We start from the raw sequence: 22454 nt of genomic DNA on the forward strand, positions 1-22454 counted from the left end.
AACCTCAGGTACCTCCCATCCTAATCATCCAACGCTCCGGAAACAACTTCTACTTCTGCCCTTGCCGACGGAGAGCGCCTGTCCCTCCCAGAACACACTCCATCAGCTTAGGGCTGCTGACCTCCACAGTTCCCCCTCTCCCCTCCTACCCACCTGTCCGCAAGGCCAGGAGAAGCCAATCCCCTCTCCCCTCCTACCCACCTGTCCACAAGGCCAGGAGAAGCTGAGCACCAGGGGATGAGTGGAGGTTAAGGCTGAGGAAAGGCCAGCTGGCAGCAGAGTGTGGCCTTCGGACAACTCAGTTCCTAAAAACACAGACATTCCACCAAGCCCCCAAGCCTGCAGCCATTTTGACCAAGCAGGAAGCTTGGACTGGTTGAATTCAGGTAGCTGCCACTGGCTCGGACTGAAACAGTGCTTGGTCCTCCCCATGTCACTGGGTCCTGGGTGGTTTGCAGGCAGGGCCGTCTCTAGGTGCCCTTGGAGAGCAGCCAGTGACCTGAGAAAGTGCAAAGACTAAGAAGCAAGAGAGAAACCCGACAGAGGAAAGAAAAGAGCTTTCTTCCCCAACCCCAAGGAGGGACATGGATCAGTGAAACTCGGTGGTCCCCTCCACTAGGTGAGATGGAGTGCGGTGGAGAACTCCTAGGGTGGCCGGGTCCAGGGGATGGGAGGTTGTGGGCACTGATGGGGAAGGAGCCTGGCTTGTCCCCTCCTCACTCCCTTCCCACAAACTACAGACCTGAGGAAACTCAGAGTCCGAATGGAGAAAGGTGGACTGGAAGGGGCCTGTGGGAGTCATCTCAACCATCCCCTCCGTGGCATCACCTTAGGCAGGGAAGTGTAAGAAACACACTGGGGCAGGGAAGTCCCCAGGCCCCAGGAAGCCGTGCCCTGCCCCTGTGAGGATGTCACTCAGATGGAACCGCAGGAAGCTGCTCCGTGCTTGTTTGCTCACCTGGGGTGTGGGAGGCACTCCCTCCCACCTCCCTCCCACAGTTCTGGGCACTCCCTCCCACCTCCCCAGCCTTTGATCGGGTAGGGAGTCAGGGACCCCTGCACTTGTCCCACCAAGTCAAGCAGCCAAGCTCCTTGGGAGGCCCCATTGGGGAAATAACAGCTGTGGCTGAGGGGAGAGTGTCTTCACGGGGGAACAACAAGGAAGACCTGGGACGGGCCTTTTTTCTCTGACTATCTCCTAGCAAGCTGGGTAATCTAATTGACAGAGGAGTCTGAAGCAGAGGCAAAGAGGCAAGAGGCTGGATTTTGAATTTTCTTTTTAATAAAAAGGCACCTATAAAACAGGTCAATACAGTACAGGCAGCACAGAGACCCCCGGAACAAGCCTAAAAATTGTTTCAAAATAAAAACCAAGAAGATGTCTTCACATATTGTATTTATATATTTATATTTATATATATATTTATATAATGGTACAAAATGGCTAGGGGTATGGCCATGGATGGAGGGAAGAGTAGGCTGGCCTGTGGCACGGGTGGGAGGAGAGGGGACGGAGAGGGCACTCGGCCCGCTGCGATCTGACCCCTCTCTCCTCAGGGCAGGAAACACAGAGTCAGACAGTTTTGGGGGTCTTGGGTCAGGGGTGGAGGGCTCAAGGGCACAGGGCCCAGGCTGAGGCAGGGCGGGCAAAGCGCCTGGCAGGATGAAGGGCAAGTGACCTCCCCAAACACAGAGGCCCTGGCCATGGCCTCTGGGAGGTGGCCGGGGGGAGTCAGGGGCCTGTTGTCAGCCCCAGAGGAAGCGCTGGACCTGGCCGATGGTGGGCCGAGAGGACAGCACCAGGCTGGGAGAAGTGGGGCAAGTTCCCTTTGTATTACAGCTGCCAGTGCGAGACCAGGCCCTCCAGGCCAGGAAGGCTAGGGACTGGTCCTGGTAGAAGACACCCTGTCTAGAATGGCCCTTGGCCCTGGAGGCGGGGCGCAAAAGGCCTCAGCCAGGGAACTGCCCTGCCACCTCCCGAGGCAGGAAAGGAAGTGAGAAAAGGAGAAGTTTACTCCTGGGGCCAAAGTAGGGGACAAACACCCAGTCGTATATGGCTTCAGCTCTGACCAAAGGCGGATGGGGAGCTCTCCTGGGGAGGAGCAGGGAGCCTAGGGGGAGGCAGTGGCTGTGCCTGGGTGGGCACAGACAGATCTGGTACGTGGCCCTGAGCCCTGGGCAGAGGGACAACCTTGCCGGTGAGTGGGCAGGCAGAAAGGAGGCGGCAGGATGCTGTTTCCCCGATTCCATCCTCAGGGGGTGGAGACTGGAGGGGAGGTGCACTGACTCACATAACTGTTCTCCCCCTTCTTTGATAAGAAGTAGGTGGCAGCAGCCTCTGGAAGTCAGGGCCCTGGAGGTTACCTGGCCCATGGCTACTGCAGCCACAGGCCCCAATGGCACCATGCTACACCTTCCATGGCTCCACTCAAGGGAGCCACACAGCCACCGCCTCTTCCTCCTTTCCTTCATCCCAAACTGGGACAAAAGACTTCAAGTTCTGGCTAAGATGTAGCAGCGGGGGACACCCAGGCATCGAAAGTGGGAAGCCAGGGCCCCTTGTTACCGGTGTGGGCAAACATGTGTGCGTGTGCACACGTGTTCTCCCCGAATCACTCAGCAGCAGACAGGCTGCCGCCCTGGGGGTCTCAGCCCTGCTAGGGCTCACCAGGTGGAAGCCTAGGTGGTCTGACCTCAGTTTAGGAGTGGGGCATTTACGTCATTTTACCATTTGGGAAGGGGACAGGAATGGTATCCCTTAGGGACTCAGAGACACTGCAAACAGTGGGTGGCCATGTAGGGCCGCACGTCCTGGGTCCAGGGGAATGGAGAGGGCAATAACTTGAAGAAGGGGGAAGGGTTTCTTTTATCCTTTTTTTTTTGTGTGACTTCTATCAAAACACAGAAATACAGCACACGCACAAACCAGCACAAAAGCGCAGCGCTCTATTTACAGCTCCGGCTGGCACCTGCCCACCTGGCCAGCCGCCTGCAGGGAGGGGTGGGAGAGGGGTCAGCCACATCAGCAGGGAAAGGATACGAAGCAGGTAAAGACAGAAGGAAAATGGGCGGGTGCAGGGAAACGAAGAGGGAGGTGGAGCTCCAGCAATGTGGACATGAGGAGACAAGAGCAGAAGGGGCTGGGGGAGACCTGACCTGTCCTTCCTCTCTGCCCCCAGATCCTATCCAGGACTCCAAAAGCATAGCTGAAGGGGGTGTGGCGGGTGTAGGGATGCAGGGAAAGAGGTAAAATAGTGAGGCTCTATAGGAATTGGGAGGAGTGGGGGAGGGGCAGTCCTGGTGGCCAAAATGGAACCAACCCCAATCCAAAATCCCCCCACCCCACTCTGCCACATCCCCCTAAGCTGCCAGCACATCTGGTTTCCACAAATGCCACTCCCTACGCAAGCTCCCCCCCACCCCCTCCACCCCACCCCTCGACCCAGGCCATCCCAACATTGAGGGGAAGAACTTTGTTAAGGTTATCATATTTGCAACATTGCCCCGGCTCCAGCCCCAGCAGCGACTTCTAGAAGGGCAGGTTGGCCATGCCGCCTGGCGCCGGGAGGTAGCCCATCTGGCTGTCCAGGGACACACTGCGCTGCCGAAGCGGGTGGGACACCATGAGGTTCTGCTGGGGCGGGGGGCCCATGAGGGAGCCCTGCGGGGAGAGCATGTGGGGCGGCTGGCTGTAGACCTCGCCCCCCACGCCCCGCTGCTTCATCAGCATGAAATTCTGCTGGGTCATGAGGCCTTGTGGAGGGGACATGACCCCCTGGTGCAGGGCATGGGGCACCATCCCCTGCTGTGGGGGCACGCCTGTCCTGCCCAGCAAGGACATCTGTCCGGGGTGGCACATGGACATGTTGAGCCCCCGCTGGACACCCTGCTGGCCTGGGAGGTTGGGAGGCCGAGAGGGAGTCTGCTCCGCCATCATGTTCTGCAGGTTCATGAGATGCAGATTGGGGGGCTGAGCCTTGGGGGGCTGGTTCTCGCTCTTGGGGAAGTACTGGAGGGTGCTGCTTGGCTTCTCAGAGGGGATGATCCTCGACAAGTCGAACTCGGGGATCCCCGTTGGGGTGGGCCGGATCACCTCGCTCAGCTCGGGGTCGTTCAGCACTGATGCCACCCCAGGGAGCACACCCGGTGGGTATGTGTCGCCCATGCGCCCAGCCATGGCTTTGCCCATCAAGTGCTGCTGGGGAGGCATGGGGCCTGGCGGCTGGTTGGGCAGGTCCTCGGGAGGCAGGGGCATGCCTGACGGGTAGTGCTGCTGCAGGCCAGGCCCCCCGCCCCCACCCCCAGTGGGGGCCATGGCACCATGTGGCTGCTGCAGTCGAGGGGGGAAGGGCATCATCTGGGAGGAGCTGGGCACCGGGCCACATGGGGCATTCAGGGAGTCGGGGCCCCCTGGGGCCATCATCATGGAGTTTTGAGGGGGCCCTCCTGTCCCCTGTGGGTTGGGATGCAGTGGAATGTTGGAGCCCAGAGGGGTGGGGGAGGGCAGCATGGCGGGCGGGGGCTCATGGGACAGGGGCTGCTGGCCTGGCAGGTTCATGCCCATGGGGCTCTGGGCAGCGGCTGAGTTCAGGTGCATCTGGCTGGGCTGGCTGTTGCTGATCCCTGTAGGGAATAAAGACAGGGGGTCAGGCACGGTGCGCCCAGCTCAGGGAGGGTGCAGGGCTCAGGCCTTCCCCACTCCCAAGCCAGGTGGTGCCAGGGGTCGGAGTTTTCACCACTGGCTTCCCCTGGCTGGGAGGGAAGGGACTGGAGGCACTGAAGCTAGAAGCCAAGAGACCAAGTTCTGGCTCAGGTCGCCAGACACCACCAGGTGTTGGAAAGACCACTCAAGTGCTCTGGGCTGCATTTCACTAATGACTCCAGTGAGTGGGAACAGCATCCCGGAGCCTCCACCCCCAAGCCCAGGGCCTTCAGAAGCACAAAAAAGTCAGCACAACCACAGCTGTGCTACCTGATCCCAGTGCCCACACCAGCTGGCCTCCCTGGGGCCCCGGCCTGTCCTCGCACCTGGCCCAGAGCCCTGTGGTGGTGGTGGGGGGGGCAGCAGGGGCCGGTCGGGCAGCAGCTCGTCGTCTGAGGTGGCGATGGTCTTGATGGCATTGTGGTAGAGCGGGGTGGAGCTGGGCATGGCGTACTTGGACATCTGGGTCATCATCAATGACAGGGGGTTCTGGGAAGGCGTGGGGTCTGGGGAGGAAGTGAATGGTAGGCTGGGGTTCATGAGGCCGCTGGGAGGGTTGGCGGGAGGTGCTGAGGAGCTGCTCCGGGGGCCGCTAGGCGGGAGGGCACCTACAGAAACGGGGAGACAAAGAGAGCAGGGGTGACTGGGGAGGGGCAGATGAGTTCGGCTGTGGATATTGGGGGGGTTTAGGAAGAGGTCAGTTCCCCAAATCACCTGGTCCTTCAGACACACCCACAGGCCCCCACTATCTCCAGAGCCCACCAGTCTTCAAGCAATCCCTGCAGCCTCAGGGCCCCGAGCAAGGGGACGATCCTGGGCACCAAGTACAATCCCTCAAAATGCCTGAGACTCACGTAATGCCCTCTGAGAAAGCCCACAGCTGTCATCATCTGCCCCTCGAGCAGAGTCATCCACCTCTGGGCCCCAGTACAGAGGCCTCGACTCACTGCCCAGCCCCAGCATGGGCACACTGCTCAGAGCCTGCCTGCCTGCGCAATTGACTCACCCTGTTCCATGTTGCTCAGGGTGGTGGAAGAGTTCATGTTGAGAGGCGGCTGCTTGTTCTGGGAGACCCCAGGACTGGGCATGGCCGTCTTGGGTGAGGCAACCCAGCCTGGAGAAGGCACCGCCATGGAAGGAGACTTGAGCCTGCTGGGCGAGCCAGTGGGTGAACGGACGCTGAGGGAGGAGCCGAGGACCTGGGGCGACTTGAGAGGTCCTGGCGGGTTGGCAGAAGGCAAGGGCACCATCTGTGAGGGAGTCTGGGGTGACTTGAGGTTGGCAGAGGGCGAGGTGACCAGGGGTGAGTGCACCTGGCTAAGGGTGGGTGACTTCAAGTGACCCATGCCCGGTGAGCCCATCTGATTAATACTGATGGTGAGGTCCGAAGGCCGCCTGCCTAGCCCCCGGTTTGGGGCTGAATGCACGGTCCCAGGAGGATTGGAGGCAGAGGGCAGAGGCATGTGGCTGAGCCGGGTGGTGCCCACGTTGCTCATGGGCACTGAGCTCTGATCAGGGCTGAACATGTCTTGGGTATTGCCCATGTCCTGGGACATGGCTTGGTAGGGTCCCTGGCCCCCAGAGAATCCCTGCTGGCCCTGGTTGGGAAACTGTGAAGGCATCAGCATCTTTTGCGGGCCGCCCATCACGCCACTGCTGTTCTGGGCCCGAACCCGGGCCATCTCCTCAGGACTGAGGCCCTGGGGCCCCATCATGTCCCCAGGGCCCCGCATCTTCTGCGACATCAGCATCTGCTGCTGCGGGGTCATCTGCACGTTCAGGTTCATGTTCATGTTCATGTTCACATTCATGTTCATGTTGAGGTTGCCTGGCCCCATGGGCGGGTCCACCTCCCTCAGCCCAGACTGTCCCATGGGAGGGCTCAGGAGGCCCCGGCCTCCACCAAACTCCATGCCCATGGGAGTGCCCGCCAGGCCCTCACCGCCAGCCATCTGCCCGGGGAACATGGCAGGATCCATCTGCCGGTGCGCCTGCATCATCCGCTCCATCTCCATGCTCTGTCCCATGCCACTGCCTGCCATGCCCAGGGGGCGCTGCATGCCCATCGACCGCTTCTCCAGCAGCTGGTGCCGCAGCAGCTCCTCACGGACTCGGGGGGTCATGAATCGCTCCGCCTCACCCTGCCCACCTGGGTAGGGCATGGTGTTCTGGGCAAAATTGCTGGGTCCCCCCATAGGGGGCAAGTCTTCAGTCCAGCCCATGCCTGGTCTTACGGGCCTCTGCATGGCATTCATGGGCACCTCCATGGGCATACTCTGCATGCCCCCAAACCCAGGCACCCGTTGTATCTGGTTGCCTGGGAAACGGGGGCCAGGAAAGGGAGGTCCGCCCCGGAGCTGCATGGGATCTTGAACATCCATGGGTCCCCGCAGCTGCGCACCCATTCCAGGCGGCCACTGATCCCCAGGCTTGCTGTGGTAAGGAGGCGGGGGCCCCCTCACCATCATGCCCCCCATGCCCATCATGTCCTGCAGAGGGCGGCCCCCGTGCAGCCCAATCTGTTCCTCTTTCCGCCGTTTCTCCTCGTAGTACTCCTCCTGCAGCTTGCGCCAGGCCACCTGCTCGGGCGTGAGGCTGTCCTGGCCCAGCCTCTGTATCATCATGTTCATCTGCTGCCCCATGTCCCCACCCGGGGGGTGCCCAGGCACTTCGTGCTCCAGAGGGGGGCCCCCTAGGCTCTGTGTCTGCGAAATCATGGACTGCAAGGGTTCCTCATACTTCTTCAGCCCGCTGGGAGGGGCCGTGGGTGGCTGCTGGGCGGGGGGAGGGGGTGCTTGTGCTGGTGGGCCCCCCTCACCCGCTCCTCCTGGGGGCCCCTTGAGGAAGGGCTCAGTCTCTCCGCTGCGGAGCAGCAGTCGCTCAATGTCTCGCAGCGTCTGGAGGGACCGTTCCCGATGCTCCAGCTGCTCTTTGGACAGGCCCTCTGAGCCCACCAGGCTGCGCTGCCCGTTTCCAGTGGGGGCTGCCTCCCCCAGCAGGGCAGGGCCGGGGGCACTGCTGGGGTCTCCTCCAGGAGGCAGAGGGTTGTTGGCGGTGGTAGCCGTCGGGGTGTTAGGGTGGGTGCCCCCAGTCCCACCACCTGTGCTGGCAGCTCCCACTGAGTTGGGGGCCAGGTCCTGACTGCTGTCCTCAGGAGGCCCCTCTGGGGGCAGAGCAGGCGGGGCACTGCCAGGGGCCGGGGGGTGGCGGCGGCGGCAGTGGAGGTGGCTGGGACTGTGGGGTGCCCGCTGTCGGCGTGCTCAGGGGTAGCGGTTCTGGGGTGGGGGGTACTTTAGGGGCCTGCAGAAGGACAAAGAGAGCATGAGACAGGTAAGGGGACGTTCCGCCCCGTCCTGCTGCTCACAGAGGCACCACGCTCACCTGGTCAAGCTTGGCCCGGGGCACGTTCTGCTGGTGGTAGGCGAGGATGGAGTCTGCCCGGCCCTGCAGCACTGCCTCTGCAGCCCTGCACAGAGTGAGGGCACCCACAGCTCAGAGGGGTGAGCAGGAGGGAGCCCCACCCTCACCCACCCCACCCGCCCCTGCACATGGCTCCCTCAGAACCCCAGGCTGAGAGGTGCTGGGCAGAGAGAGAGAGAGACGTGGCCTGCCTACCAGGCACTTACGTGTTGGCCAGGTGGGTGGTGAAGACGTATACGAACTGCGAGGGAGGCTTTCCGGGGACACCCCCGCCCCCGCCCCCGCCCCCAGGGGCATCAGGCCGAAGGCCAGGAGGAGGGCCGTGCGGGGCGCCTGGCACGCTGCTCTCGCTGAGGGGCAGTTGGGTGGTTTGGCCGGGACCCAGCTGTGGGGCCGCCATGGCTGGGTCTGCTACATTACAATCTGCAGGAGGAGAGAGGAGAGGGAAAGGGGCTAAGTGGGACGTCCAGATGCAGGAAGGACCAGCTGATACCCCTCCCACTGATGCTCACAGCCTTACAGCTCGTGCCCACAGGAACATATGATGTCACTATCTGGTGTTCTCATCAGGCTGGTTTCCATCATGGCAAGAGTGGTGACCATGTGGAGAGCAGGGACAGAGAAAATGTGTCCTTTCCATAGGCTCCCATGGGCCTGGCATTCTGCTGGGGACTTAACACGTGTGATTTCATCTCATCAACACACCCTGGGAGGAACCTGTCACACACTCCATTTAACAAAGGAGGAGGCCGAGCGTGGTGGCTCACGACTGTAATCCCAGCACTTTGGGAGGCCAAGGCAGGCAGATCACGAGGTCAGGAGATCGAGACCATCCTGGCTAACACGGTGAAACTCCGTCTCTACTAAAAATACAAAAAAATGAGCCGGGTGTTATGGCAGGAGCCTGTAGTTCCAGCTACTCAGGAGGCTGAGGCAGGAGAACGGCGTGAACCCTGGAGGCGGAGCTTGCAGTGAGCCAAGATCGCGCCACTGCGCTCCAGCCTAGGCGACAGAGCGAGACTCCATCTCAAAAAAACCCAAAAAACAAAACAAGAAAAAAAAGAGTTACATAGCCAGTTAGTACAGAGCCAGAACTGAACCCAGGGCAGGGACTCTGAAGCTCTGCTCTGAGCTCTGCTGCTGCCCCTCAAACTGGGTAAGTGTATGTGCACACAGTCTAGTCACCCAGTTAGGGAGAAGGCAGAGAGGGTGCACGAGCTGATGATTCAAACGATGGATGGTTTTTCACTCTAGCCCCACCACTAACTGACTTTGTGATTTTATGAACCAGACATCCCTCTAAGCCTCGGTTTCTTCATCTATAAAATGTAAAATACTAACCTCCTCCTTGCACAGTGGGCAGGTCAAAGAAATATATTTTTTAACAGTAAGTTTAAATCAATGTCACAGAGTAAAAAAATCCATTTGAAAAACAGAGAGCCAGGAGCGGTGTCTCATGCCTGTAATCCCAGCACTTTGGGAGGTAGAGGTGGCAGGATCACCTGAGGTCAGGAGTTCAAGACCAGACTGGCCAACACGGTGAAACCCTGTCTACTAAAAATACAAAAATTAACTGGGCGTGGTGCCACATGCCTGTCATCCCAGCTACTCGGGAGGCTGAGACAAGAGAATTGCTTGAACTTAGGAGGTGGAAGTTGCAGAGAGCTGAGATCGTGCCACTGCACTCTAGCCAGGGCGACAGAGGGAGACTGTCTCAAAAAAATAAAAAAAAAAGAAAAGAAAGAAAGAAAAAAGAAACACAAAAAGCTGACATACTGGAAACACTCTCAAGACAGACCAGCTACCCTCAGCACCAAGGGAAGTTTTGTTCCATGGTTATACACTTGACTGTAAGTCTTAGCGTAGAAAAAAATCTCCAATGGGTCTAGGTGAGTGGGTAGGCCCATTCCCATGCCAAGAAAAGCAAGTCACGGTGCCTGGCCCGCAGACAGTAAGTCCCAGCATTCTCAGTTAATGGGAGACAAACTGCCTAAAGTTGTCTCCATTGAGCTAGGACAGTGACCACCGGGCCATGGGCCCAGTGTCAGGCTGCCCTCTTTGGAAAACGTTTCTTTTCCACCTTCTTCTCTGACGGACCCACACCAAAATGGCCCTGCTCTAGACCCTATCTCTCCAATTTTACATAGAAGAGCAGAGCCAGAAATTTGTGGGGGAGCTTAAGAGCTGACCTCAGGTCGGGCGCGGTGGCTCACGCCTGTAATCCCAGCACTTTGGGAGGCTGAGACGGGCGGATCACGAGGTCAGGAGATCGAGACCATCCTGGCTAATACGGTGAAACCCCGTCTCTACTAAAAATACAAAAAACTAGCCAGGCGAGGTGGCGGGTGCCTGTAGTCCCAGCTACTCGGGAGGCTGAGGCAGGAGAATGGCGTGAACCCGGGAGGCGGAGCTTGCAGTGAGCTGAGATCCGGCCACTGCACTCCAGCCTGGGCGACAGAGCGAGACTCTGCCTCAAAAAAAAAAAAAAAAAAAAAAAAAGAGCTGACCTCGATGTGTGAGGGTTGCTGAGGGGCTCTTGGATACAAGCTATGGGGAGAGAGGCAGGGCTTAGTCCAACAAGGAACTTTCTAGTACAATAACAACGATAAAAGCTAACATGTTATATGTATAACCTCATTTACTCCTTGTACGAACCCTATGAGATAAATAATATTTTTATAGATGAGGAAACGGAGGCCCTTTCCCAAATTAACAGAAATAACCTGGGTTGCAAACCAAGGCAGCCTGATGGCAGAACTAGTTCTGTCAATGTCTACGTTCTATCGCCCCTCCAATAAGAACTCTTTAAGAATCTAAGGGCAGTGGCCAGGCGTGGTGGCTCACACCTGCAATCCCAGCACTTTGGGAGGCCGAGGTGGGTGGATCACCTGAGGTTGGGAGTTCAAGATCAGCCTGACCAACACGGAGAAACCCCATCTCTACTAAAAATACAAAATTAGCCGGTCATGGTGGCGCGTTGCTATAATCCCAGCTACTCAGGAAAGCTGAGGCAGGAGAATCACTTGAACCTGGGAGGCGGAACCTGTGGTGAGCCAAGATTGCGCCATTGCACTCCAGCCTGGGCAACAAGAGCGAGATCACATCATTGTACTCCACCCTGGGCAACAAGAGCGAAACTCTGTTTCAAAAAAAAAAAAAAGAATCTAAGGGCAGGCCGGGCACGGTGGCTTATGCCTATAATCCCAATAATTTGGGAGGCTGAGGAGGGTGGATCACTCGAGGTCAGGAGTTCGAGACCAACCTGGCCATCATGGTGAAACCCCATCTCTACTAAAAACACAAAAATTAGCCAGGTGTGGTGACGCATGCCTGTAATCCCAGCTACTCGGGAGGCTGAGGCAGGAGAATCTCTTGAACTCAGGAGGCAGAGGTTGCAGTGAGCCAAGATTGCGCCATTGTACTCCAGTCTGGGCAACAAGAGTGAAACTCCAACTCAAAAATAAATAAATAAATAAATTAAAGACTCCAGGGGCAGTACGACTAAATTAGTCACAATAGTCGCCTTGAGTATGGGATGTCAGCAATTTCTACTTTGTATTTCCCTATGTTTGACAGGCACAGTGGCTCACTCCTGTAATTCCAGCACTTTGGGAGGCCAAGGCATGAGGATCACTTGAGACCAGGAGTTCAAGGTCAGCCTGGGCAACATGGCAAGACTGTCTCTACAAAAAATACAAAAATTAGCCAGGTGTGATACATGCCTGAGCCCCAACTACTTGGGAGTCTGAGGTGGGACTCCCACCTCAGACTCTTGAGCTCAGGAGTTTGAGGTTGCAGTGAGCTGTGATCACACCACTGCACTCCAGCCTGGGTGTCAGAGAGAGACCCTGTCTCTAAACAATAAATAAATAAAACTCACAAAGTTTCTACAATGGTGCAGTCTGATGTGACATAAGTGAACTGGAGGTGTTGGCTATGGGGGGAGGTGTCTGGCCTGGGAGGCAGTAAAGGGTTCTATCATCAAAGGGTTCAGCCAGAGGCTTGGCGATCACCAGGTTAGTCCCACAGGGGAGAAAGAACTGATACAGGATGGTCTGTGAGGTTCCAGTTAGCTGTAGAGGTTTGGTATTTGACCCTCTGCACCCCTGCCACAGACATAGTCTGCTCACTCCATCACATTTGCTGACTCTCTTTCCTCCTCTGTAATTGACATTATGATAACACTGACCTCACAAGGCTATTGTAAGGATTAAATAAAATAGAGTAGCAAAGTAGTCAACGTACTCTTTTCTTTCTTATTTCTACCGTCCCTGCCTTCAAGAAATTCACAATTTAATAGTCTCTAGCTAGTTTCTTTTTCTTCTTTCTTTACTTCTTTCCTTTCTCTCTCTCTCTCTCTCTCTCTCTTTAGAGATGGGGTCTCCCTATGTTGGCCAGGCTGTTCTTGAACTCCTGGACTCAAGCAATCCTCCGGCTTCAGCCCCGCAAATTCTGGGGATTACAGGTGAGAGCCACCGCAGCTAGCCTCTCTGGCTAGTTTCTTATGTCTCTCCCATCAAAAAGATGTAAACTTTGAGGGGGAAAAAAATGTGTACAAGCTTCCCAGGGGTAGGGGTTACCTCTGGCTCTCCCCCTTCACTCATGGAAGGCCAAAATACAGGCGGATTCATAAAAGAATCGGAGGAGTGGACATCCCTCCACACCCACTTCTTGTCCTGGTGACACACCCTGGGTACTTGCCAGGAGTCAATTAGAGGTTAGGGAAGGGCACCAGAGATACAGCCAAGTGGCACCTCACACCCAGGCTTAGCAGGGCTTTGCACAGCAGAGCCAACTGTCCCACTCCCAGGGACACTGGACCTTCACTGCCCTGCCTCCACTAACCAGAAGGTGGCAGCATAGGCCAGGAATTCACAAGTAGAGGTGTGGGTGATGTGACCAATAAGGGGGCCATTCCACTCTGCCTCACCAAGGGTCCTTAGGGAGAGGGGGCCACTGAGCACCTGGAAGGCAGAGGCAAGGCTGTTGCAGCGCAGGGAGGGACAGAGTCTGAGGTGGGATGGGAGAGAGAAATCCAGGGATCCCAGTCCTCATTTCTTTCCCAGGCTCAGTCCTCTCAAGTCCATCCCCCTGGAACATCACTGGCTACAGCACCCTGGCATCAACAGGCACTCACTGTGGGTGGCCCCAATGGGCTTGTCGTCCTCCTCACTGTCCGGTCCAGAGCACCATTCGTCCCCACTGTATGGCTGCTTCCGCTCCAGCACACAGCGCCGCTTACTCCGGGGCGCCACCTCTGCCCAGGCAGGATGGAGGAAAGAGTTAGTGCCCAGAGGCCCCATCCTCCCACACCCAGGGTCCCTCCCAGACCCATTCTCTAAGATGCCCCACCCTAGAGGGCACTGCCCAGGCCATGGTGGGCACTTCGCCAGCCCGTGGTCCCTACCACACCATTTGTTTCTGATTTCTCTCTATAGCCCCATGCCTGTCTCCCCTCCCCCCCCCAACACCAAGTACAGCATAATCCCCAACCACAACTGGTTCTAATTAGGGCTGGCGGGGAGGGGGAGCTGCTGCTACTCTTCCAGGCCCCAGTGCCTACTCCCAGAGGGCTCCCACCAGCCGGGATACGGAGGCTCCTGGGAAGTGTGTGGGTCTGGGGTCTGCTCCTCACTCCACAGCACCTCCCTGTCCCTCTCTGGAGCTCTAGTGGGTAAGCAGGAGGGGAAGGAATCCATAGTCTGACCACTCTGTGTGGCCCCTCCATGGGTGGCACCATAGCCAGCCCCAATCCCGAATGATCTGGTTGGTGGGTGTTGAAAGGTACCCATGCAGAAACACTGGAGAATAATGTGGGGTGAGGACTGGACAAGCAGGGGGCAGAGAGGTGATCTCCCAGAACATCTGAGCCTTGGACTATAGGAGATGCTAGGGTCTTGGGGATAAGGAAATGGGGTACCTTTGGCCTCCGAATCCAGGGATGGGGTCCCAGCCTCTCGCTGCTCTCCAGAGTCCACAGACACACTCCGTTCCCTCTTCACCTTGCCCTTGAGCGAGCTGAAAGGGGGCACCCCTGTCTGGGGGTTCTTCAGACTTGAGTTGCTAGGCGAGATCTGGTTGGCCTTGGCCCCATGGTTCCCCGCCCCCACGCCCTTCGAGCCCAGGTTGCAGGTGGGTCCTTGGTTCACATTCTGGTGCTGAGATTGGGCCCCGCCATTCCCTGTTTTGCCATGATTGGTCAATTTATTTTCTGGGTGCATTGGCTTGGCTGGGGCAGGGGGGCAATGGCCGCGGGGGGACAGCGGCGGGCTCCCTGGAGCTTCTCTCCTCCTGGGGTGGGGTAACCTGGGAGAAGGTAGGAGAGATGTGAAAAGTTAACCTTGCTAGGGGCTAGGCATGCCTGGAACTTAATTGCCCCATCCTGCCTCCTCTAATAATGGGGAATGGTAGGGGGAAGTGGTGGCATCTCAAGACCACCACCAGCTTATTCCCTACTTCCCTACATGGCTTCCTCAGACAAGGGCTAAGGCCCTCATCCACCTTGGGGAGTGGAGACGGAGAAACCCTCCACCCTCCAGCCGCCACAATTCAAATGGAAACCAGGGCCCAGAGTTGGCAGAATTCGCCCACCTCAGCCCCAACACCCATCAGTCTGCAAGCTTCTGTGGCAACCCTGTCCTCTGTATCAGACTTAAGCATCCTCTCTTCTAAGATCTGCTGTCTTCAGACTCCTTCCAAGGTCTCAAACCTCAACTCCCATATGTCCCAACACCAGCAGAGAAGGGCCGCAGGACCTGGAGTCACTGCACATGCCCCGGTCTCATTCCCCAGGGACAGTGGGGAAACGCACACTGGGGAGTGGTACCCACTGGTCCAGACAGCTGGAGGGGAAGGCCCGAGGAGGGGGGCCTGGCAGGCCAGGCCGGCAGGCAGAAGCAGGAGGAAAGGGGGAGGGGAGCGGTGTGTCAAGCAGATGGGGAGTGCAGCTTGAAGCCAAGGATTCCTGCAGCCTAGGCTGCGGGCCCTTTAAGCTCCAGCCCGCTCCCCCCGCCGCCTCCCCCTCCCCGGAGACCTATTAATAGCCGCTGGAAAGATCACATCACGGGAGAGGATATTTATCCCCCCTCATTCCACACCAGCTCAGATTTATTTCAGCTCTGCTGTCCTGCTGCTGCCGCCTGGCCCTGTCTGCCGGCTTCTCCGGGGTGGGGGGAGGGAGGCAGGCACCGCCCCCTACTCCCGCTCCCACCTCCAGCTAGACTGAGGCCAGAGGCGGCCTTCGGACCCCACAGTAGGGTGGGAGGGGGTCTGCTGAAACCATTTTAAGGAGGGAAGAACTAGAAGGGACCAGAAGCCGCAAGCATAGCAGGCTGCCAGTCCCCTTTGCCCCCCGGGCCCAGGTACTAAGGCTGGCTGCGCCTCCTGCTTCGGGCCAGGCCTTCCCATGCTAACCCCGCTTTAGCCCACTGGTGGCCTGGGAGCCAGGTGCCCAGGGCGGCTCCTCTCTTGGCCAGCACAGCTTGGGCCCCATCACCACTGGGCCCTTCCCTTCCCACACTCCACACACACACATCCCGCCCGCCACGACACCCACACACCTTGTCTTGTTAGCCAGGATCCTCATGGCTCCCACACACAGTGGGGCTACGGCCCCTGTGCGTGCCCAGGGCCCAGCCAGGTACTCGGTACTGGAGCACGGACTGCAGCAACAAGCCCCAAAGAGAAAACTCGTGACTTGGGGAGGGGGTGTGAGAGGGGGAGGGGAGAAGGGAAGCCCCAACAGCCCTGGGACTAGGGAGCTGGGTAGGGTGGGGTGGCACTGGAAAAAGAGGATTACGAGATGGGGTCTCGATCCTGGAGGCCAGCCCTGTCCCCATCCCTCCCGCACCTTGCCCTCAGGGGGCTTGCAGTCTCCAGCAGGCCCCCGCCCTGACGGGCGGCAGAGACAGAATTCACTAAAAGGCTAGGTAGCAAAGGTACCGCGTGTGGCGGCCGTTGAGGTCTGCCCTGGCCCCTTGAGGGATTCCTGCTCCCAGACGCGCCCCTCATCCAGGGTGGGGTACCCCTCACGCCCCACCCCCAGAGCGCTCCAGCCGTGGAGGGGGCCCGGGGTAGGGGCCACGCCCCGCCCCGTCCCCAGCTCGAGGCCTAGCCCGTGCCCATCCCAGCAGGCCCAGGCGGGCAGCGAGAGGCCTGGCGGGGCCCCGGGGCTGCAGCTGGGCTCTTCTGGAGACCAGTAACGCTGGCTCGGATTCCTCCCCGACCGCAAGAATGCAGGAGCCTCCCCTCCCCCCGCCCTGCACCCCCACCCCGCCCCCTTCGGCAGAGCCCGGGTGGAGAGGCAGAGCGAGAGCGACAGCCAGCGAGGCAGCGAGCGGGAGGCGGACAGGACTGCAGCGTGCTTCTCCAGGCCCCGCGCGCGGACAGACACACGGACTAGTCCCGCCAGGAGCTGGGGCGCGCGCCAGCCGGCAAAAGCTTGGCGAGCACCGGGTGCTGCCGGCAGAGGCTCGGAGACCCACAGACACCCGAACTCTGACTCACACACACTCAACAGCTCACACGTGGACAGGGAGACAAAGACACGCACGGAGCCCAGGAAGCTAGAGGCGCGCTGGAGGCCAGGGAAGCGCCGGCCGGAGCGGGAGCCGCGGAGATAGCCTGGGGCACGCGCAGACACCGGGGCTGCCCGAGGGCTGAGTGCGAGCACCGGACTCATTGAACAGATGAAACGACTGAGGCCGGCCACAAGAGAGCCGAAGAAAGTTGAGCCTGGTAGTTACAAAGAAACACGCACAGGGCCATAGATACAGCAACAGACTTACACAAACACAGAGGCCTCACCCAGTTGCCCCCAGCCCTGGCTTCCCCCTTGCCTCCCCTACCCGCCCTCCAGCAGTCGATCCCGGTCAAAGGGGAGGAGTCTTGGGCCCATGAGCCTCGTCCCGTCACCCGACCAGACACCGGTGCACACTCCTGATGCTCCCTGCGGGGCTGCTGGAGGCTGGGCGGGGACCTCGGGGTGAGGGGGCCCCACCTGCCACCCTGCGGGAGTGTAACCCCAACTTAACCCTAGGGCACATTGGCCTTCGCCACTCCAGCCCTGTCTCTGGGGAGGAAGGCTCCTGGGGGAAGGTTCCAAAGTCCAGGACCTGCCTGGGAAACAGCCCGCCACCCCCAGCTTCTCCATCACAACCAGGGAAGAGCAGAGGCAGAGGTTGGAGTCACTGGAGACAGCAGGGCTCTGAGCAGGCTCCTGGCTGGCATGCATCTCAGGCTCTCCCTTCACCAACTCGCAGATTCTCAAAAGGATCGACCCCATTTCAACGAGGAAACTGAGGTCTGGGAAGAGGAAGTGATGTGACCTTGAGTCACAGATCCAGTACGTGGCAGTGTGGGGACCCTCATTCCAGACACTGCAGTGGCCCCACCTCGCCACCCCAGCCAGGACTGCTCCTCTGAGCCTGCATCAGATAGGTAGGCTTCCCACATTCCAGCCACAGTGCCCAGGCCCCCCATAAGGGGGGAGGGGCAGGGCAAGGGTCATTCACTACCTATGTTCACAGCCTCAAAAATTGAGAACCTGTAAGAATTTGGGATGGGGCTATTAGAAAATCAGTCCTCCCCGGTGGCCTTTCAGGCCTAGGCTCCTCCCCAGAAGACTCTTTCAGTCACCCTCCCCTCTGGGACTCCACCCCCTCTCTCCCACCCCGCCGCAGGGCGAGCTGAGTCAAGCGTGGATGAGTCAGGACTTTCCCATCTCACACCTCCCCACTTTGCCCCTCAAGAGTCTGCCCCAGCTCCCAAAGACCCCTCCTCCTCCACACACTCAGTCTCTGAAGACACCTGGAAGGCCTGGTGATGGGAAGCAAGAGGGCTGATCTCAGTCCAATGCAATTTTGAAGTACCAAGTGAAGGGGGCTTCCTAGTACCAGGCCAGGGGCCCTTGAGGTGCAAGAAAGCAAAGGAGGCCGGGCGCGGTGGCTCAAGCCTGTAATCCCAGCACTTTGGGAGGCCGAGGCGGGCGGATCACGAGGTCAGGAGATCGAGACCATCCTGGCTAACACGGTGAAACCCCGTCTCTACTAAAAAATACAAAAAACTAGCCGGGCGTGGTGGCGGCGCCTGTAGTCCCAGCTACTCGGGAGGCTGAGGCAGGAGAATGGCGTAAACCCGGGAGGCAGAGCTTGCAGTGAGCTGAGATCCGGCCACTGCACTCCAGCCTGGGCGACAGAGCCAGACTCCGTCTCAAAAAAAAAAAAAAAGAAAGCAAAGGAATGGGGCTCTGGGAACACATCACCGTGCCTCCCTCTTAGGGGGTTAGGTGGGGAGGGGTAGCAAGCTCACAAACAGGGAGCAGGTACAAGTCACCTGAGTGGAAGGCCAGGCGCATACCAGGAGAATGAATGTGCCCGGAGGAGAGGAGGAGGCGGCTTGACAAAGGGCCTGAGATATCCATCCGTTTCCCCACCCGCCACCCCACCCTGAGTGACTTCGAGGGTAGGAGCCAGCAGCCTAAGGGTTGCTAAGGGTTAAAGTGGACCTGATCCTGGCTGGGAGAGGCAGCTGAGGAAGGCTTAGATGCCCAGAGCCTCCAGGTGTGACACACCAGCTCTGCTCCACACACAACTACCACAGGTAGGGCAGGCGTTCACACATCCAGTGGCAACCTGCCTGCTTTCAGCTGCCCCCACGTTGGGAGCCTCTGCTTGGCTCACCAGCTGGCCCACCAGTGCCATTGCCTAGCTCAAAACCACCCCAAAGAGGCAGTAAGAAAATGTTTTGGAGGGTCCATGCTTCTGTCTGCCAGGGCCCTCTGTGATGACACGAGGGCTCAGGACCCTGCTGGGGACAACAGAGCAAACGAGATCCTTGGCCTCTGGCTCAGGGAGATACAGCGCCGGAGATGACAGGGTCCCAAATCCCCTTTCTCCTGGGTGTCAGGACCCCTCAGACCTCAGAAACTCTCTCCACCACTCAGGTCACTTCCTCTTCCTGAAGTGGTGACTCAGCGGGTGGGGAGGTCAAGGATTCGTAGCCCAGCAGGAAATCTGCTCAAGGACCAAGGTGCTGCTCTGGGACCCTCGATGTGGGGACTTCCAGGCTTAGGGGGCCTTCCCATGGCCCTGGTTCCTAGTAGCTCTCCCCACTTCCCCCCACCCTGTGCCAAAGGAGACCATGCAAATCAGCCATTTTTGCTTGGGAGGTTTTCCCTGGGAGTTTCCAGCCCCACCCCACCTGCAGCCCTAGGGTAATGTCAGACAACCCCAGCTCCACAGGGCCATGGAAACTCCTGGTCCCAGACCTTTCTGGTCTGGGATCGTTGAACAGGGTACTGGGGGGCGATCGGTGGTTTTGCCCATTCTGGCCCACTGTCCCTTCTGGAACTCGCAGGGACAAGTGGCATTGCTTGGACACGCCTGAGGTCACCTCACTTCTCTTGGCTCCTACAGTCATTGTCAGTGTGGTTGGGCCTTGGGCAGCAATCATGGCCTGGCAGTGGGGTGCCCCCAAAGACAGCTACCCAGTCCCCAGCTGCTCCCTCCCACAGGGGGAGGGGTGGAGAGGGGGTGGGGGGCACAAGGAAACAAGACAGGGCAGGAAGCCCAGGCAGGCGGCGGGCACTCTGGGCCAGGCACAAACAACCAACACAGGAAACCACAGCCCACCCCCGCCCACCCCACCCGCCCAAGGCTCTGGGAGAGAGGAGTGCCAAAAGCCTGGTACCCCAACAGAGGCAAGGGCCAGGGGTTAGCCCAGGGCGAGGGAGGAGCAAGAAGCTCTCCAGTCCTCTCTCTGCCCCAGACCCTACCTGGGCAGGGGAGAGGGAGCCAGGCTGGCAGGGATGGTGCTGCCTCTTTAAATCCACCGAAATCCTGAGCTAGGCCCAACCTAGCTCTGGTTTCACAGGAAGGAAAGGAGCTCAGGAGCCAGTAAGGCAGGCAGTGGTGGCTGGAATTAGCCCCACCGGCCCAAATATATCTGGTCTCTGCCCGCCGCCCCACTGGTACTTCCTGTCCCCTGGCACCTGTACCAGGGTGGGGGTAGGAGATGATCCAGGTGCCACTCTCTACCCTATGGAGGCTCCCATCTCAGGAGGTGGTCTGGTGCTGGGTTCATGTGGGTAGAAGGTAACTTCCCAAGCCTGGGTTCCCAGAACAGGCAGACATGGGCAAGGCAGCTCCCTGTGGGCCCTCACCTGGCCTCAGTCCTCCAAGGGGTTAATCTAGTCCCTATTTAGGGGGGTAGGGGTGGCCCGAGGAACCTCCTCCAAACTGCCTGGCTGCTGGGAACAATGAGGCCATTGTGGGAGGATGGAGTGCAGCAGACTGCTGGCACAGCCAAGCGCACCACGGTGGGACCTCACCCAGCGCCCGCCCGCCTGCCTGCCTGCTCTACTCTCTCCCCAGGTACAGCCAGAGGCAGAGGCATCCTCCTGGCCCCTCACCTCGCCTGCTGGCCCACACTCTTGGCACCAGCAGCACCTGGGGGCTCCATGAGCTCTGCCCACATTGACATCCAGACTGTCATGACCCTCCAGGATGCAGGGGCACGTGGGCCAGGCCGGGAGGGGTGGGGGTGATGAGACAGGATGTATGCCTGTGATCCTCTGCAGGGGAGACAGGAAGGCCACACGGGGTTTCTGGTGTCAGTCCTGGCACCCTCAGGCAAAAAGGGCTTAGGGGATTGTGAGAGCGGTGACAGGCAGGGTCCCCTGTCCCCAGGCCTCCTCTCCCACACCCATTCAGTAAAGCTGCTCCCAGAGGAGGTCTGGTGCCTGGCGGCCTCGCCCTCTGGGGCTGGGGCCCTGGCGTGCAGTAGGATGCAGTGGAATAAGAACTGAGTTTGAGGGCCGGGGCGCAGTGGCTCACGCCTGTAATCCCAACACTTTGGGAGGCCAAGGCAGGTGGATCACGAGGTCAGGAGTTCAAGATGAGCCTGGTCATGATGGTGAAACCCTGTCTGTACTAAAATCACAAAAATTAGCCGGGCATGGTGGTGGGCACCTGTAATCCCAGCTATTCGGGAGGCTGAAGCAGACACTTGCTTGAACCCGGGAGGCGGAGGTTGCAGTGAGCTGAGATGCACCACTGCACTCCAGCCTGGGCGACAGAGCAAGACTCCATCTCAAAAAAAAAAAAACAAAAAACTGAGTCTGTAGTCAGACAGTGTCAATCACACCCTGCCCCTTCTCATCTATGGGGCCTTGTCCTTCCCTTTATCCCTCTGAGCCTCAGTTTCCTCATCTGCAAAATGAGAATAATTTTATACAGTGAGGTAACAGTGTGAAACTAACAGAATGCCTAAGACACACCAGCCCTCAACAAACCACTTCTGGCCTTAATGTCCTCATTTTTACCTTCTGCCATGGCACCCAAATATGTGGGCATTTGGTAAAGGAAGGCACTGTCCAGATATTTTCCCTGTGAGTGTCCAAGAGAACAGGGCCCGTGGACATCATATTAGCGGCACCAAGTACCAAGACCTGGCTCCTTCCCTGCCTTCCTCTCAGAGGCCAGCTCCCTCCACTGGCACAGTCCTGGGCATCCTGGGCTCACCGACACACTCAAACCCACAGCATGAAAACAGAGAGGGGCTGGGCGGCTGTCCACTCTCTTAGCCTCAGGACCATGTCTCAAAAGTCCAGGAGGCAAGTAAAGGGGAATTTCCCTTCAAGAGAGCCAGCCTCCCCTCTGCCAGGTGCCCTTCTCCCTGCCTGTCCCTTGGCTGTCACCCTGTAGTACTTGGGCTGGGAGAAAGCTTAAGCCTACTCTCTAGCCATGGATCTCAAAGGAACAATTGACAAGCAGTTCTGGAAAGTAGGGGCCCAGGGAGAAAACCTGTTCTCTTCTCAACTAGAGAGGGCTATATCTCTCCGGGTGGCCCCACAAGCCCCCAAAGGGTTAACAAGGTCCTAAAAATAACCTGCACCCAGCAGTACCCACTGATCGGAACCCTCCAGCCATCTGTTCCCATTTTCTCCCGTTCACATTGGAACATCTGAAACCAGCCCCAGAGCCCCAGCCCGATCCCAAAAATAGCCCCAGCCTGCCCAAGGAACAGGCCCCAGGGGCTGGGCACAGGAGGCATGGCCAGCCCAGCAATGAGGCATGGCCCAGGCAGACCCTGAGCCCTCATTCCCCCGGCCCATGGAAGGGAGGTGTCCTCTCTGGATCCAGAGGAACATGGTAAGCAGGGCCAGGGGCTCCAGCCCACCCCTCTTGGTACCACGCCAGAGAGACACCTGCTAGCTCAGTCCAGGCCTCAGACCCAGGGGCCCTGGGATCCTAGGCACTTCTACCACATCTTAGTCCCCAGAAGATTTTACCCACCTGTCTGCATAGCTTCCACACCTCATTGTGGGCACCCC

At 58.7% G+C, this 22454-nt stretch overlaps 1 protein-coding gene across 1 annotated transcript in view; it reads right to left on the reverse strand.

Moving 5' to 3' along the window:
• Positions 1-1260: 1260 nt before the first annotated feature.
• The window catches only part of BCL9L (BCL9 like), a 30007-nt gene continuing 8813 nt past the window's right edge, over positions 1261-22454 (reverse strand). Inside the window, 9 exon segments of the mRNA XM_073021524.1 lie at positions 1261-4623; positions 5029-5310; positions 5709-7905; positions 7907-8002; positions 8084-8168; positions 8329-8545; positions 13260-13379; positions 14043-14428; positions 15682-15783. Coding sequence (XP_072877625.1) covers positions 3530-4623; positions 5029-5310; positions 5709-7905; positions 7907-8002; positions 8084-8168; positions 8329-8545; positions 13260-13379; positions 14043-14428; positions 15682-15707 — 4503 coding nt within the window. The 5' untranslated portion in view covers positions 15708-15783 and the 3' untranslated portion in view covers positions 1261-3529.

The sequence above is a fragment of the Chlorocebus sabaeus genome, chromosome 1, assembly GCF_047675955.1.
Source record: "Chlorocebus sabaeus isolate Y175 chromosome 1, mChlSab1.0.hap1, whole genome shotgun sequence".
NCBI classification, from domain to species: Eukaryota; Metazoa; Chordata; class Mammalia; order Primates; family Cercopithecidae; genus Chlorocebus; species Chlorocebus sabaeus.